The sequence below is a fragment of the Scyliorhinus canicula genome, chromosome 13, assembly GCF_902713615.1.
Source record: "Scyliorhinus canicula chromosome 13, sScyCan1.1, whole genome shotgun sequence".
NCBI classification, from domain to species: domain Eukaryota; kingdom Metazoa; phylum Chordata; class Chondrichthyes; order Carcharhiniformes; family Scyliorhinidae; genus Scyliorhinus; species Scyliorhinus canicula.
The window spans coordinates 119,296,477-119,309,828 of NC_052158.1; the positions used below are offsets into that span (position 1 = coordinate 119,296,477).

The 13,352-nt window shown below is 47.4% G+C and overlaps 1 protein-coding gene across 4 annotated transcripts in view; it reads left to right on the top strand.

Moving 5' to 3' along the window:
* clcn2c (chloride channel 2c) overlaps positions 1 to 13,352 on the top strand; it is a 677,449-nt gene that overhangs the window by 331,153 nt on the left and 332,944 nt on the right. For 3 of the 4 annotated variants that reach the window (XM_038815641.1, XM_038815642.1, XM_038815643.1), the window contains one exon: positions 6,766 to 6,899. The exons of the other annotated variant lie outside the window; for it this stretch is intronic. In XM_038815641.1, the coding sequence (XP_038671569.1) occupies positions 6,766 to 6,899 (134 nt within the window). The remainder of the gene's footprint in view (positions 1 to 6,765; positions 6,900 to 13,352) is intronic. 4 annotated transcript variants of the gene reach the window in all.

Sequence of the window (13,352 nt, forward strand, 5' to 3'; positions counted from 1 at the left end):
TCACTCCGGCGTCGGAGGCCGCTCCTCACACCTTATTCTCCCCCCCCCCCCCCCAATCCCCCCATGGGGCTAGGAGCGGCGGTTCGTGAATCCCGAAACCCGGCCTTGACGCTTGCGTTAAAGCGGCGGCCGGGAATTACGCTTCCCCTCCGCTGCCTCCGCAAGACATGGCGGCTTGATCTTGCGGGGTGGCGGAGGGAAAAGAGTGCGTCTCTTAGAGACGCCGGCCCGACAATCGGTGGGCACCGATCGCGGGCCAGTCACCTCATGAGCACACCCGTGGTGCTCGATCCTCCCTCCGCCCCCCCACAGGCCCCACACTTACCTGTCACGCGCTGTTCACGACGGCAGCGACCAGGTGTGGTTGATGCCGGCGTGAATCGGTCGGGTTCGTCAGGCCGCTCGGCCCATCCGGGCCGGAGAATCGCTGGTCGCCGTGAAAAACGGTGAGCGGCGATTCTCTGAGCGGCGTCATGCAAAATGTGACACGCCATTTGGGGGGGGGGGGGTGGGGGGTGGGAGAATCGCGGGGGGTGCCAGAGCGGTGGGTCGTGATTCGCCCAGCCCTTCCGCGATTCTCCCACCTGGCGTGGGGAGCGGAGAATCGCGCCCATGGTGTCCCAATCTCTGTCTACAATGAGGAGTTCCGGTGAGCGGAGCACCCCACTGCACAAAACGGGACTGTGTGCGGTCTCGGCAAGTGCCGGGAAACATGTGGCCAAACGCGCTCGCTAGGGGACTTTGTTCCATTTTGGGAGAATCACGCCCCTAGTTTTGATGATTAGGGCTCCCAGCATCCTCTGCTGAAAATCAATCAGAGGACACTAAAGTTTGCCTGGCAGTCACTCATACAACAGCGGGTTTCCTAATGCAGGAAAAATGCTTACCTTGTGGAAAGTGGCCCTTAACTCATATGTAAGTATCTTAATTGGCCAGTCAGTGGCCTCACCACTAAATTCCACTGCTGGCAATGTGCTTTGGCAGCAGAAAAATGTCAGGCCTTTCCTTCCCATATTGCCAGCCTTCTCCTCCTTCTCCATTCCCTGCCTGTCTCCATTGAGCTGAGGAAGTTAATTTTGTGAGGGAAAATGGAGCTAGGTGCCATCAGTGTACATGTGATGTCACCAAGGGGCAACATGTAAATGAGGAAGGGATAGGTCCTGGGACAGGAATCCCAAAGTGATGATGAAGACTGGGAATCGAACTTTTGGGGAAATGCTTAAGCCATGATTTGTTAAGTAAGAGTAGAACCAAGTGAGGGTAATCTTCTTGAGTTAGGCAGTGGAGGAGAGGCAGAGCAAGTGGTCAACCATGTTATAGAATGGAATCACATGAGTAGGATTAGCAGGGATAATTCAGCATGGCTACAAGCAGAGAAAATAAATTTGTGATGTTAGTTAGGGGTCCAGCATAATAAACTTGGTTTAATGAGGTTTGTAACCAAGGCTTTACCCCCCTTTACCCGAAAATCTCTCTGTTGACAAAAAGGCTGTTTCCATTATGCTGGAACTCCTGTTGCCAAACAGGGACTCGGCACCCATTCTGTCTGCTGGTAATCGTGCGCTTACTCCCAAAAACTGACATTGTTGTGTGCCCATGATCTGCCCCCCTCCCTCTCCCTTCATCACTCCATCCCGCTTACTGCTCCCTTCTGCTTGAATAGTAAGCAGGTGGAAGTGACGAAGCGGACGGCAAAGAGGGGGGGGGGGGGTGGCAGAGGAGTGAGTGGAAGGGTGTGGCAAGAGGGAGGCAGCAGTGAAGTGAGTGTGGAGGGAGCAAGGACTGTTTGAACTATGCCATCTTTGATTCAGATGGCTGTCTTGGGATGTTGCTGTCAGTGGTATCTGTGCAGTTCGTGTGGCGTCAGCAAACGCAGCCTTTCCATTAACACATCGGTCTTCTATAATCCAAAATATGCCTTTCTTGTGCTATATCTGAGGGAGCATGCTCAGAAATCACAACTCCTAATAATGATGTATGGTATTTGGAGATCGCATCAAAGGCCTACATTTTCTTTGTGCCTTTGAAAGATGAAAAATACTCTGCTGTCAGATTAATATAGGATGAAGTCATAACATTATCCCCAACATGAAACAAGAAAAGATCATCACAATTTTTTGACAGTTGATTCTTTCTGGCTCTAATGAAAGTTATGTAAACGTCGCCCCTTGCTATTGGAAAATAAAATCCTATGTGCAGTAACTGAATCATCCACATCCAGGCATCAGACAATAACTCAGTTAATAGCTGTATGAAGTTTCCCCCTCCTTCCCTGTTTCATGCTTCCTGTGTATACCTTGTTCATTATTATTCTTCAATCAATTTTTTGGAGCTAATTTTGACTTTGTACAATAGTATATAACAGGTGGCAGTAAATCAGTCACTCGGTTTAAATGTCCCTCAAGCTTTGTTGCCATTAAAATTAATGGTCTGCTAAAGGCACATATTCCTGCTGCCATGCTGGGAAAGGTTATGCAAATATTTCTCGGTTCAACAGTTAGAACAACTTTTTTAAAAAAAACTATTACTGAGGTAATTTCTAGAACCAAATATATATATATATATTTTAATGCAGGCTGAAGACATTTTTCGCCCACTAAAATGCACCATCTTTCTACTGGGTTTTTGATTGCTTTCCCCATTGCTCTTTTAATCATAGTTGTTGATTTTGGAATGAATGCTGCAACTCCAATGGAGAAAAAATATTAGCTGAATGAGAAACCTCTCTTACTCGGCCCTTTCTCAACATCTTTCTTCTGGGTTCCACTTGGCTTGCAGACCATTTGCAATGAGTACATAAATTTTACTGTTGGACTCCAATAACTTCTACGTATATTCTACCTGATCATTATACTGTTGGGTGCCTTGCCTGTTGCACCTCGGCTCAAAAGATATATTGCATGATTTTGAAATCTGAATGGATTAGACTTAGTAAACCATTACTAAGTCATTAACTGCCAATATAAAATAAGACAATTCTCATTCCCTATTCAGGAGTTGGTACTGGAATCTTGAGGTGGCATAGTGGAGTGGTTAATCTTGTGTTCTCTATTTGCAAGGACAATAATGTCCACGCTAATAGAACCATAGAATTCCTACAGTGCAGAAGGAGGCCATTCGGTCCATCGTGTCTGCAACAACCCTCCGAAAGAGCACTCTACCTTGGCCCATTCCTGCCATATCCCCTTATCCTCATAACCCCACCTAACTTGCACATCTTTGGATACTAAGGGGCAATTTAGCATGGCCAATCCACCTAACCTGCACTACTTTGGACTGTGGGAGGAAAGCGGAGCACCCACGCAGACATGAGGGAGAAAGTGCAAACTCCACGCAACCCAAGGTCAGAATTGAACCCGGGTCCCTGGCGCTGTGAGGCAGCCATGTAAACCACTGTGCCACCGTGCCACTCCTGGTACTTCAAACTTTTTAACCTATGTGATACAGTTGATAAATAGTAAATAAATGTTGTAGGCCAGAATGCAATGTATCTTTTGATCCAAATATCACGGTTAATGCCGTAAATACATAAGTGGACACTAATCAATTAAATGATTACAGTAATTCACAGTTGAGCCTATCATCATCAAGCCCCCATTGCAGTTGGCAAGGCTCAGCCGGCTTGCTACACATTCCTTTGTTGAGTTTGTTTCCTTAAAAACTGGATGGTGTGTGCTGGTGAAAATGGAAACATATTTTGCAGCAATTGAATGATATCTGTACTTAAAAGTACATTTAAAAGTATTTAAAAAGTATTCATGTCCAACAAGTATCACCCATTGTAAATGTTTATGGACTTCCGGTGGTGGCCGTGGAGGAGTAGGTCGCACATTTGATAGCTCCCGCCTGTGACGGATTTTGAACCTTTTCCCCCCTGCGTTTTGCGGATTTTATGGGATAAATCGGTGAAGAATGAGACAGTGATGAGAAATCCCCCTCCAGTGTATGGAGAATTGGACCAGAAGTGGTTGTGTGAGAAGACAAAGTCCTATAAGGAAGATGCGAGCAGAGCTGGTAACGCGGGAAAGGATGGCGGAGAGCAAGGGCTGCGGGGAGACAGCACAGTGGTCAACGGAGCAGCTGGTGAAGTTTTTCGAAGATTGCTCTGGGTCTCACTTTACACAGATGACCTGCTCTTGTACATTTCAGACCCGTTGGAGGGGATGGGGGAAGTAATGCGAATCCTGGGGGAATTTGGCAGTTGTTCGGGGTATAAGTTGAACATGGGGAAAAGCGAGATGTTCGCGATCCAGGCAAGAGGACAGGAAAAGAGACTGGGAGAGCTGCCGCTTAGAATGGTAGGGAAGAGCTTTCGGTATCTGGTAGCCCGGGAATGGGAGGTACTGTGCAATGTTAAACCTATCCCGGCTGGTATAACAAATGAAAGGGGACTTTAAGAGGTGGGACATGCTCCTGCTATCACTGGCGGGGAGGGTACAGACCATGAAAATGATGGTCCTCCCCAGATTTCTGTTTGTCTTTCAGTGCCTCCCCAGCTTCATCCCAAAGGCCTTTTTCAAGCTGGTGAATAAGGTTATTTCGGGCTTTGTGTGGGCAGGTAAAACCCCGCGAGTGAAGAAAGTGTTGCTGGAGCGTAGTAGGGAGGAGGGTGAGTTGACGCTGCCGAATCGCTGCAACTACTACTGGGCAGCTAATATAGCCATGGTTAAGAAGTGGGTAGTGTGGGGGGGGGGGGGGGGGGGGGGGGGGGTCCGGTGTGGGAGCAGATGGAGGCGACGTTATGCAAAGACATAAGTTTGGGAGCACTTAACAGCACCTCTTCCATTCTCGATGGCCCGATACTCCACAGGTCCGGTGGTAGTTCTTGAGAATTTTTGGGGGCAGTGGAGAAGATATAAGAGAGTGGAGGGAGCATCGATTTGGACCCCGATTTATAATAATCATCGGTTTGTACTGGGTAGGCAGGATGATGGGTTCTGGAGATGGCAAAGGACAGGAATTAGGATGGGGGATCTATTTATAGACGGGAGCTTCCCCAGATTGAAAGACTTGGAGGATAAATTTGAATTGCCAGCAGGGAATGGGTTCAGGTATTTGCAGGTGTGAGGCTTCCTAAGAAAGCAGGTTCCGGCCTTCCCACTGCTGCCGCCACGGGAGATACAGGACAGAGTAGTCTCCAGTACCTGGGTGGGAGAGGGGAAGGTGTTGGATATTTACCAGGAGCTCTCAGAGGTGGAGGAAACTCCGGTGGAGGAGCTTAAGGGCTGGTGGGAGGACGAGCTAGAAGGAGAGATAGAGGTGGGTCTGTGGGCAGATGCCCTAAGCAGGGTTAATACCTCCTCATCTTGCGCCAGGCTTAGCGTGATACAATTTAAGGTAGTCCACAGGCACACATGACAGTGGCTAGGATGAGCAAGTTTTTCGGGGTAGAGGACAGGTGTGTGAGGTGCGCGGGAAGCCCAGCAAATCATGTCCACATGTTTTGGGCCTGCCCGAAGCTTAGAGGGTTTTGGCAGGGTTTTGCGAAGGCAATGTCCACGGTACTAAAAACACAGGTGGTGCCGAGTACGGTGGTAGCGATCTTTGGAGTGTTGGAAGAACCGGGGGTTCAGGGGTGAAAGAGGCCGACACCTTGGCCTTTGCCTCCCTGGTAGCCTGGAGACGGATCTTGTTAATATGGAGGGACTCAAAGCCCCTGAGTGTAGAGACCTGGGTTAGTCACATGGCTGGGTTTCTCAGTCTCGAGAAGATAAAGTTCGCCAAAAGAGGGTCAATGGATGGGTTCACCCGGAGGTGGCAGCCATTCGTCGACTTTCTCGGGGAAAATTAAAATGTCAGCAGATGCAGTATTCCAAAGGGGAGGGTGGGTGGGCACGGTGAAGGCTGGATTTTTGGGGTGTGTGAAGATTGGGATGGGGGTGGAAATGTTTATTATACTACGTTTATGTCATTGTTATTGTTATTATTATAAAACCTTTGAAATACATTAATAAAATATTTTTTTTAAAAAAAGTAAATGTTTATGAACTGGACTGCAATGGAAGTACTGCTTTATTTTAGAGCTTGGAATGTGTTCAAACGATAATTAAAAATGACATTGGTGGTACATTGGGCAGGCTTAGTTTTGATTCTCCCACCCCAATATTCCTTCTGCTGGGCAATACTTTATATTCAGGTGGTATTGATGCAAATCTACGACACTGCCAACACATTAAATACTGATGATCCTGTTGAACAAAAGTTAGGAGAGAACTGTGTCAGTTCCTGGTACCAACTAATAGTAGGAAGAAGACATTAATCTAGGATAGGGGAAAAGAACTGAATTCTAAAATTCTAACACAGGAACAAGATAATAAATTAGGCAGAGTGGTTAAATAATATTATATATCCTGATAATGACCATGTACTAATTATTGCTTGCTGCAGCTTAGAAACTACTGTTCAGGTGCCAGAAACTTGATGAAGGTTTTCACTGTGTATTGCTTTGTCCTTGGAGGTGAAGATAACCATGTTCATCACCTGGGGTTTTTGGTGGGTAGAGCGGTGACACCCAAGGCTGATCTGCGTCTGGAAAGTTCTGCTGCAGGTAGCTCAGTGCTCATGCAGGTGCAAATGCCGCTCTTGCACACTGCTAAATAGCATTGAAGCCACATTTCAAGACACTATAATACTATAACACCATTTAAAGACAGCATAGCAGTAATGGCATTTGGGAAAGTTAAACTTTATCTTTGGCAAGCACTCATCACAGGTTAAAAATGCAAACTTTTCAAACACTTTGATATGTATTATTTTTTTCAACAGGATCAGGGATACCGGAGATGAAGACTATCCTGCGTGGGGTGGTGCTAAAAGAGTACCTCACTTTAAAAACATTTGTAGCCAAAGTGATCGGTTTAACCTGTGCATTAGGAAGTGGGATGCCATTAGGTAAAGAGGTAAGAAACTTGATTATCATCAGTTGTGTTTGAGACTTTTGACCAACAAGTGGATTGTCAGCTCAAACTATTGATCCAAAATAGGATTGAATATTTTAATTACTAAAAGGCCAACACCCTTTTCACTTGATTGAGGAGTAGCTAGAGGTTACTGGTGCATAAATGTAATTGGATACATAAATAATGCATTGTTAAAGAAAACAGTCCAGTTATTAAAACTGTTAACCATATCAGTTTGAGACAATGGATAGGTAGCATTAATGAAGTTCAACATCTCCGAGTAACATTTATACATATGGACTTGCATTTCCCAGAACTTCTGCATTTATATGAAGCTGTGACAGAGACCTCACCCACTCCTACTTTGAGATTTCCCTGTTTTGTCCACTGCCATTGTAAAGCTGAGCCTGTATTATGGTGGCCCATGCGTGGGAAGAGATGAGAAAGTTGAAAGGATGCAAATCTTCATAACTAGTTTGGTTGAGATTCACATCCATTATTCTGAAGCTGCAGCTTCTGAATATTTAAAGGAGCATTTTGAAAGCTGCTGAGAAATTAATGAATGGATTTTGCCTGGCCGTTACATTGTTCGTGGGCTTTGAGGAGGAGATGAATGAGAACACAGAGGAGGAAACAATGGTAATGAGGTGAGTGCAAGGAGTTACCATAGGTACCCGTGACACAGGCTCAACAGGCGACAGAAAACCTGTTTGATTTTTCCCGCAGGCAATGTCTGAAAATGTTGTGATTTCATCTGGCATCGTAACATCGAGACATCAGCTGTTAAAACCCGACTTGTAGCCTTTCTGCCCAGGGCGCTGCATTATGTGTGACAGTGATGATGACAATAGTGCTCAATATCTATGCAACTGGATGCTCTAAACAATCTCTGACATGAGTTACATCAGTCACTCAACATCTTCTGATAAGAGAGGGTTTCCTCTATCAAGTCTTTGCCTTTTTGACAACATCCAGTTAATCTAATCCTTCTAATATTCTCTTTAAAATTAATGACCTAATAAGGACAACTTCCTGGGGAAAATGCCCCGGATTCTATCAGAAATGTACATTTTTGTTATTACCTTACTCTTCATTATGCCATATTGCTGTCTCTTATTATTATGGTTATCTCTTGAACCTAAAACACTTAATAAGCATAATCTTAACCCCTCATCTTGCATGGTGTTAGCTCATTGTCAGGAGGCGATGAGCTTTGTGGTGAGATTTTACCAGTGGAGTCCTTGAGGATTAAGATGGCACTCACCTCAGCGAATCTGATGCTCTTGAAGAATCGGTAAATAAGACTGCAAGGAAAATGGAATAAGATTCCAGCAGTATCATGTAGATGGGCATGGTCCCAACACATCATTTTAAAATACAGACCTTCATGTCAGTATGGCTTCAGCTTTACACAGCACAATAGGGACCTTTTTGAGCGGATCATGTAGATGCTGTTAGAAGGGGAGGCTCTTAATCCAAGATCAGTTTACTTGACAGGTCAACTATGCTGGGGAAGGGTCTGAGGTCAAGGCTTCTGGCCAAACAAGAAAGGACATTGAAACAGAGTTTTTGAAGAGATTAGGTAAAGGAAGGGAGGTGAACCTATTGCTGACCAGTTTCAGAGAAACTACTGGTCTAATAGCAGAGTAGACTCAATGGGCTGAATGGCCCCTATCCATTATTAAGGTCGAACCCCCCCCCCCCCCCCACTCCCAGAATCCCCCTACCCTGCACTTTCTCTTGAAAATACTTCTCCCAGTATTGATCCCTTGCTCATCTCGTAGGCCCGTCGAAACTTGCTAACCAGGCTCCAATGTCCACAGCCCTCCTCTCAGTTCACATCCGTTCACTAGCCGACTTTAGGTAGCGCGGGTGCCCCACTCCCCAAGGCATACCTTCATTAAATGTTTTTAAGAGAGAGACAGATAGTTTTTTGAGGAATAAAGGGATTAAGAGTTATGGTGTTCGGGCCGGAAAGTGGAGCTGAGTCCACAAAAGATCAGCCATGATCTCATTGAATGGCGGAGCAGGCTCGAGGGGCCAGATGGCCTACTCCTGCTCCTAGTTCTTATGTTTTTATGTTCTTACACTGTCTCGAAGACAGCTTTATTTTTCCAAGTTTGGTCAACGTACGAGGGAGAGTGATTTGGATAAATGCCAAAACCACTCTACTCTACACTGGTTCAGGTGCCACAATTTTCAATTTCCTAAAAATCAATAGCTCAGCCCAGTTGGGACTCGGTCCAATCCGCAGAGCTGTCAATTTTACCTTGACTAATAAAGTTTACTATACGCAGCATGATGATTGTGATCAGCTCATGATTTAACCCCATCCTACCACCTGCTGTTTTTCCAGGACTCTTGTATCCGTTTTTCTCCGATTCCCATGTTGCTTTTCGCAGCCAGTTCCTGCCTATCGCATTGTTTGTCTGGGTGCAGGATGTTGAAGCTGGTTCCTCTTTGTACCATGGATTGTCAGAAACAGGATTGCTTACTGAGCTGACTGTGTTATTGATGACCACACTATTTCTGTCTGATTCTGTTTGTCTGAAGAACATGAGCAAATTAGCTAGCTTAAATCCCATCATGCATTATGGTCACTGCTTTTAGCAAGAGTTTAAATGCTTGTTCCTGCTATGTTTTATGTTTAATGGTTAATAATGATTACTGGGTACACTGTCTATGATTAGTCTCAATCCTCAATAAACTAACTTATGTAGAACTATTCTAGTGTTATCCTAGCTATCCCGTTTTAAGGGGTCTCATCTCTCTTCAGTGGAAGATTCAGTGATGGTAATGTCATTCAATGTCATGAGGAAATAGTTAGATTCTCTCTTGTTGGAAATGGTCATTGCCTGGTGCTTGTGTGGTGCAAAGGTTACTTCTCACTTGTCCTCACACCGACATTAATGGATTATGTAATGGGACGGAGAATATAATGACAATCCAATGTTAATGTATTCTAATTATGTGTCATGGGGACGGCGGGGGAGCGGGGACAATTGCAACGGGAAATTCTACCGGCATAAAATGCATAAGAAAGTTCCACTGGCATAAGTCACATTTTGGACCTCCAGAGGGATTTTCTTCTCATGCCACTGATCCTGTCTGCCAAAACTGGCCAGCTTCATTTATGCAGGGAATCTGCTAATGATTTCTCCCCCCCCCCTCCCCAATTGGGGAAACTCATACTCCCAAAGGATTGTGGGATTTCCATTAGTCCCCAGCCAGTGGTAAGCAGGCAGGTTATAACATCCCTCCCCACCCCCGCAAAGTCCGAGGAATCCACCGAAGACCCTGACGAAAAAGGTAATCGGACTCGTTTTGCCGCAGGCCGGACACCATTTGTACGAGGCGCTGGATCGGGCGGCGTGTAACGAGACGGAGAATGGTGCTTCCGTGATGAACGGCGTAACGATTGTACATCCACAGCCCGTGGGCCCGAGGATTCCCCCTCTGAGGAGTCCTGTGTCTCCATCTCGGAGTCAGAGTCCGCTGCCTCCGTCATCTTGGCGTCTCTATCTCCACGTGGTTCTGCAACGACCTGCGCAGGCTTTGAGTGCGGCACCAGAGGAAGATTGGGAGGAATACTTTCCACTGTGTCTGGTCTCTGTGGCTGTAGAAATGAGCTCCGGGGCGGGGAATCTTTGGAAGAGATGTTCTTCTGGACCGAATGTGGTCTACATGCATGCGCTGGAGACGACCCTGGGCTTGCACCTGGTAAGGGATAGGACCCGTTTGGCGAAAGATTACGCCAGGGACCCACTGGGCACCACCAGCAAAATTCCGAACGAACACTGGGTCACCAGGCGTAAACTGCTGAATCGGCCGATGCCGAGAAAAACCATGTCCCTGTGTGCAGCATACTTTTGCTCCAATGTCCGGGGAAACCACGCTAAGGCGGGTGCGAAGTCTCCGGCCCATTAGGAGTTCTGCGGGAGCTACCCCAGTCACCACATGTGGGGTGGTCCTATATGAAAACAAAAATGAGCCAGTCTCGTGTCCATCAACCCGGAAAACTGCTTCTTGAGGCCTCGTTTGAACGTCTGCACTGCGCGCTCCGCCAACCCATTTGAAGCCGGGTGGTATAGGGCGGTATGGATATAGCGTATGCCGTTTATCTTCATGAACCTCGCAAATTCCTCACTTGTGAATGGAGTGCTATTGTCCGTGACCAGCACCTTGGGGAGGCCATGCGTATTGGAAGACAAACGCATCTTCACGATTGTTGCGCAGGACATTGTGCCTACCATCTTATGCACCTCTAACCATTTACACTGGGCATCGATTAATAGCTGGAACATGGATCCTTGAAAAGGGCCGGTGAAATCCGCATGCAAGCGCGCCCAAGGCCGCCCTGACCATTCCCAGTAATGTAGGGGCGCGGCCGACGGAAGCTTCTGATGCTCCTGGCAAATGGAGCAGTTTTGGGCCACCTTCTCAATGTCAGTGTCGAGGCCTGGCCACCAGACATAACTCCGGGCAAACATTTTCATTTTGGTCACACCTGGATGCCCATTGTGCAAGTCTCTTAGTATCAGCTCCTGTCCTTTTTCCGGGACAATCACATGCGTGTCCCCCACAAGAGTCTTCCACGCTAAATTCTGATAGCTTGGAGGAAAATGCCCGCAACTTGCCTGGGATCTATCTATGCTGCCCACCATACAGGACTATGTGCCGAACCTTTGACAGGACTGGCTCCGTCTGGGTCCACTCACGGATCTGTGCTGCCATCAAAGGCAAGGTGTCCATAAAATTTAGGGTTGCAACCATCTCACCGGTCGTGGGGGCCAACATGGGGCTGGTCGATAAAGGCAATTGGCTCAGTGCGTCAGCATTCCCTATCTGGGTTCCTGGTTTGTGCTACAGAGAATACTCGTATGCAGCGAGCAACAAAGCCCAGCGCTGGATCCCTGCGGAAGCAATGGGCAGTATTGGCTTATCCTCTCGGAAATGTCCCAGCAGAGGCTTATGATCAGTCACGATAGTGAAGCGGCGGCCATACACGTACTGGTGGAAGCGTTTCACCGCAAAGACCACTGCCAGGCCCTCCTTCTCGATCTGCGCATATTTCTTTTCCACTGCAGTCAATGTGCAGGAGGCGAAAGCTATCAGCCGCTCGGCCCCGTTCTCCATCTTGTGGGACAGGATGGCCCCAATACCATACGGGGATGCATCACATGTGTTGAGCAAAGGCTTTCCAGGATCATAGTGGGTTAGTAACCCAGACAACGTCAATTGTTGTTTTACCTGCCGGAAAGCGGTTTCTTGCGGCTGACCCCAAACCCAGGTGTGATTCTTCTTTAGCAGAAGGTGCAACGGGGCCAGCGTGGTTGCCAGATTGGGGAGGAACTTTCCGTAATAGTTTACGAGGCCAAGAAAAGAACGAAGATGCGAAGTGGCAGTCGGGGCGGGGGCCTGTTGAATCGCGCGCACCTTCTCTACGACGGGGTGCAAACCTTCGCGGTCCACCCGATAACCCAGGTAGACTACTTCCTTCGCCTGAAAGACGCACTTTGTACAACGTAAACGGTCTCCAGCCTCCGAAAAGCATCTAAGGACAGCCTCCAAATTTTCCAAATGTTCCTGCTCCGACGTCCCTGTAATCAGAACGTCGTCTAAGTAGACAGCGATACGCGGTAAACCTCTCAAAATGCCCTCCATGATACATTGAAAAATAGCGCAGCCAGAGGATACCCCAAAGGGCAACCATGTATATTCATATAGGCCCTGGTGTGTATTAATTGTTACATATGGCCGGGAGACAGGGTCCAGCTCCAACTGTAGGTAGGCGTGACTCATATCTAATTTAGTGAATGAGAGTTCGCCTGCAAGCTTCAAGTAAAGATCCTCTATGCGAGACATTGGATATCGGTCGAGCCGGGAAACCGTATTCACTGTAAGTTTATAGTCGCCGCACAAGAGAACTGTGGAATTTGGCTTCATTACAGGTACAATTGGTGTTGCCCAGTCAGCGAAACGGACGGGCCTGATAATACCCAAACTCTCCAAACGAGTGAGCTCCCCTACTACGTTTTTGAGCAACGCGTCCGGAAATAGCGTGGCGTGGCTCCTGGTTCAACTTGGTTACGGGCTACGGCCCCTTTTATTTTCCCCAAACCGGGCTGGAATACATCTGGGTACCGTCCTAGCACCTCAATCAACCCTCCAGAACCTGTTTGGAGGATGTGCTGCCACTGCAGCCACAAATGGCGCAACCAGTCCCGACCCAACAGGCTGGGCCCGTGTCCGTGCACCACGATAAGTGGGAAAGGCCCCTCCTGGCGTCCATAAACAACAGGGGTCACCGTAGTTCTTGCAATGTGCAATAGTTCCCCCGTGTAGTTGGCCAACCTGGCCTGTGTGTCGGTTAATGTAAGGGTCTGTATATCCTGCTTGATGTCTTCTGGGCGATCACGGAGACCGCTGCGCAAGTGTCCATCTCCATCTCAA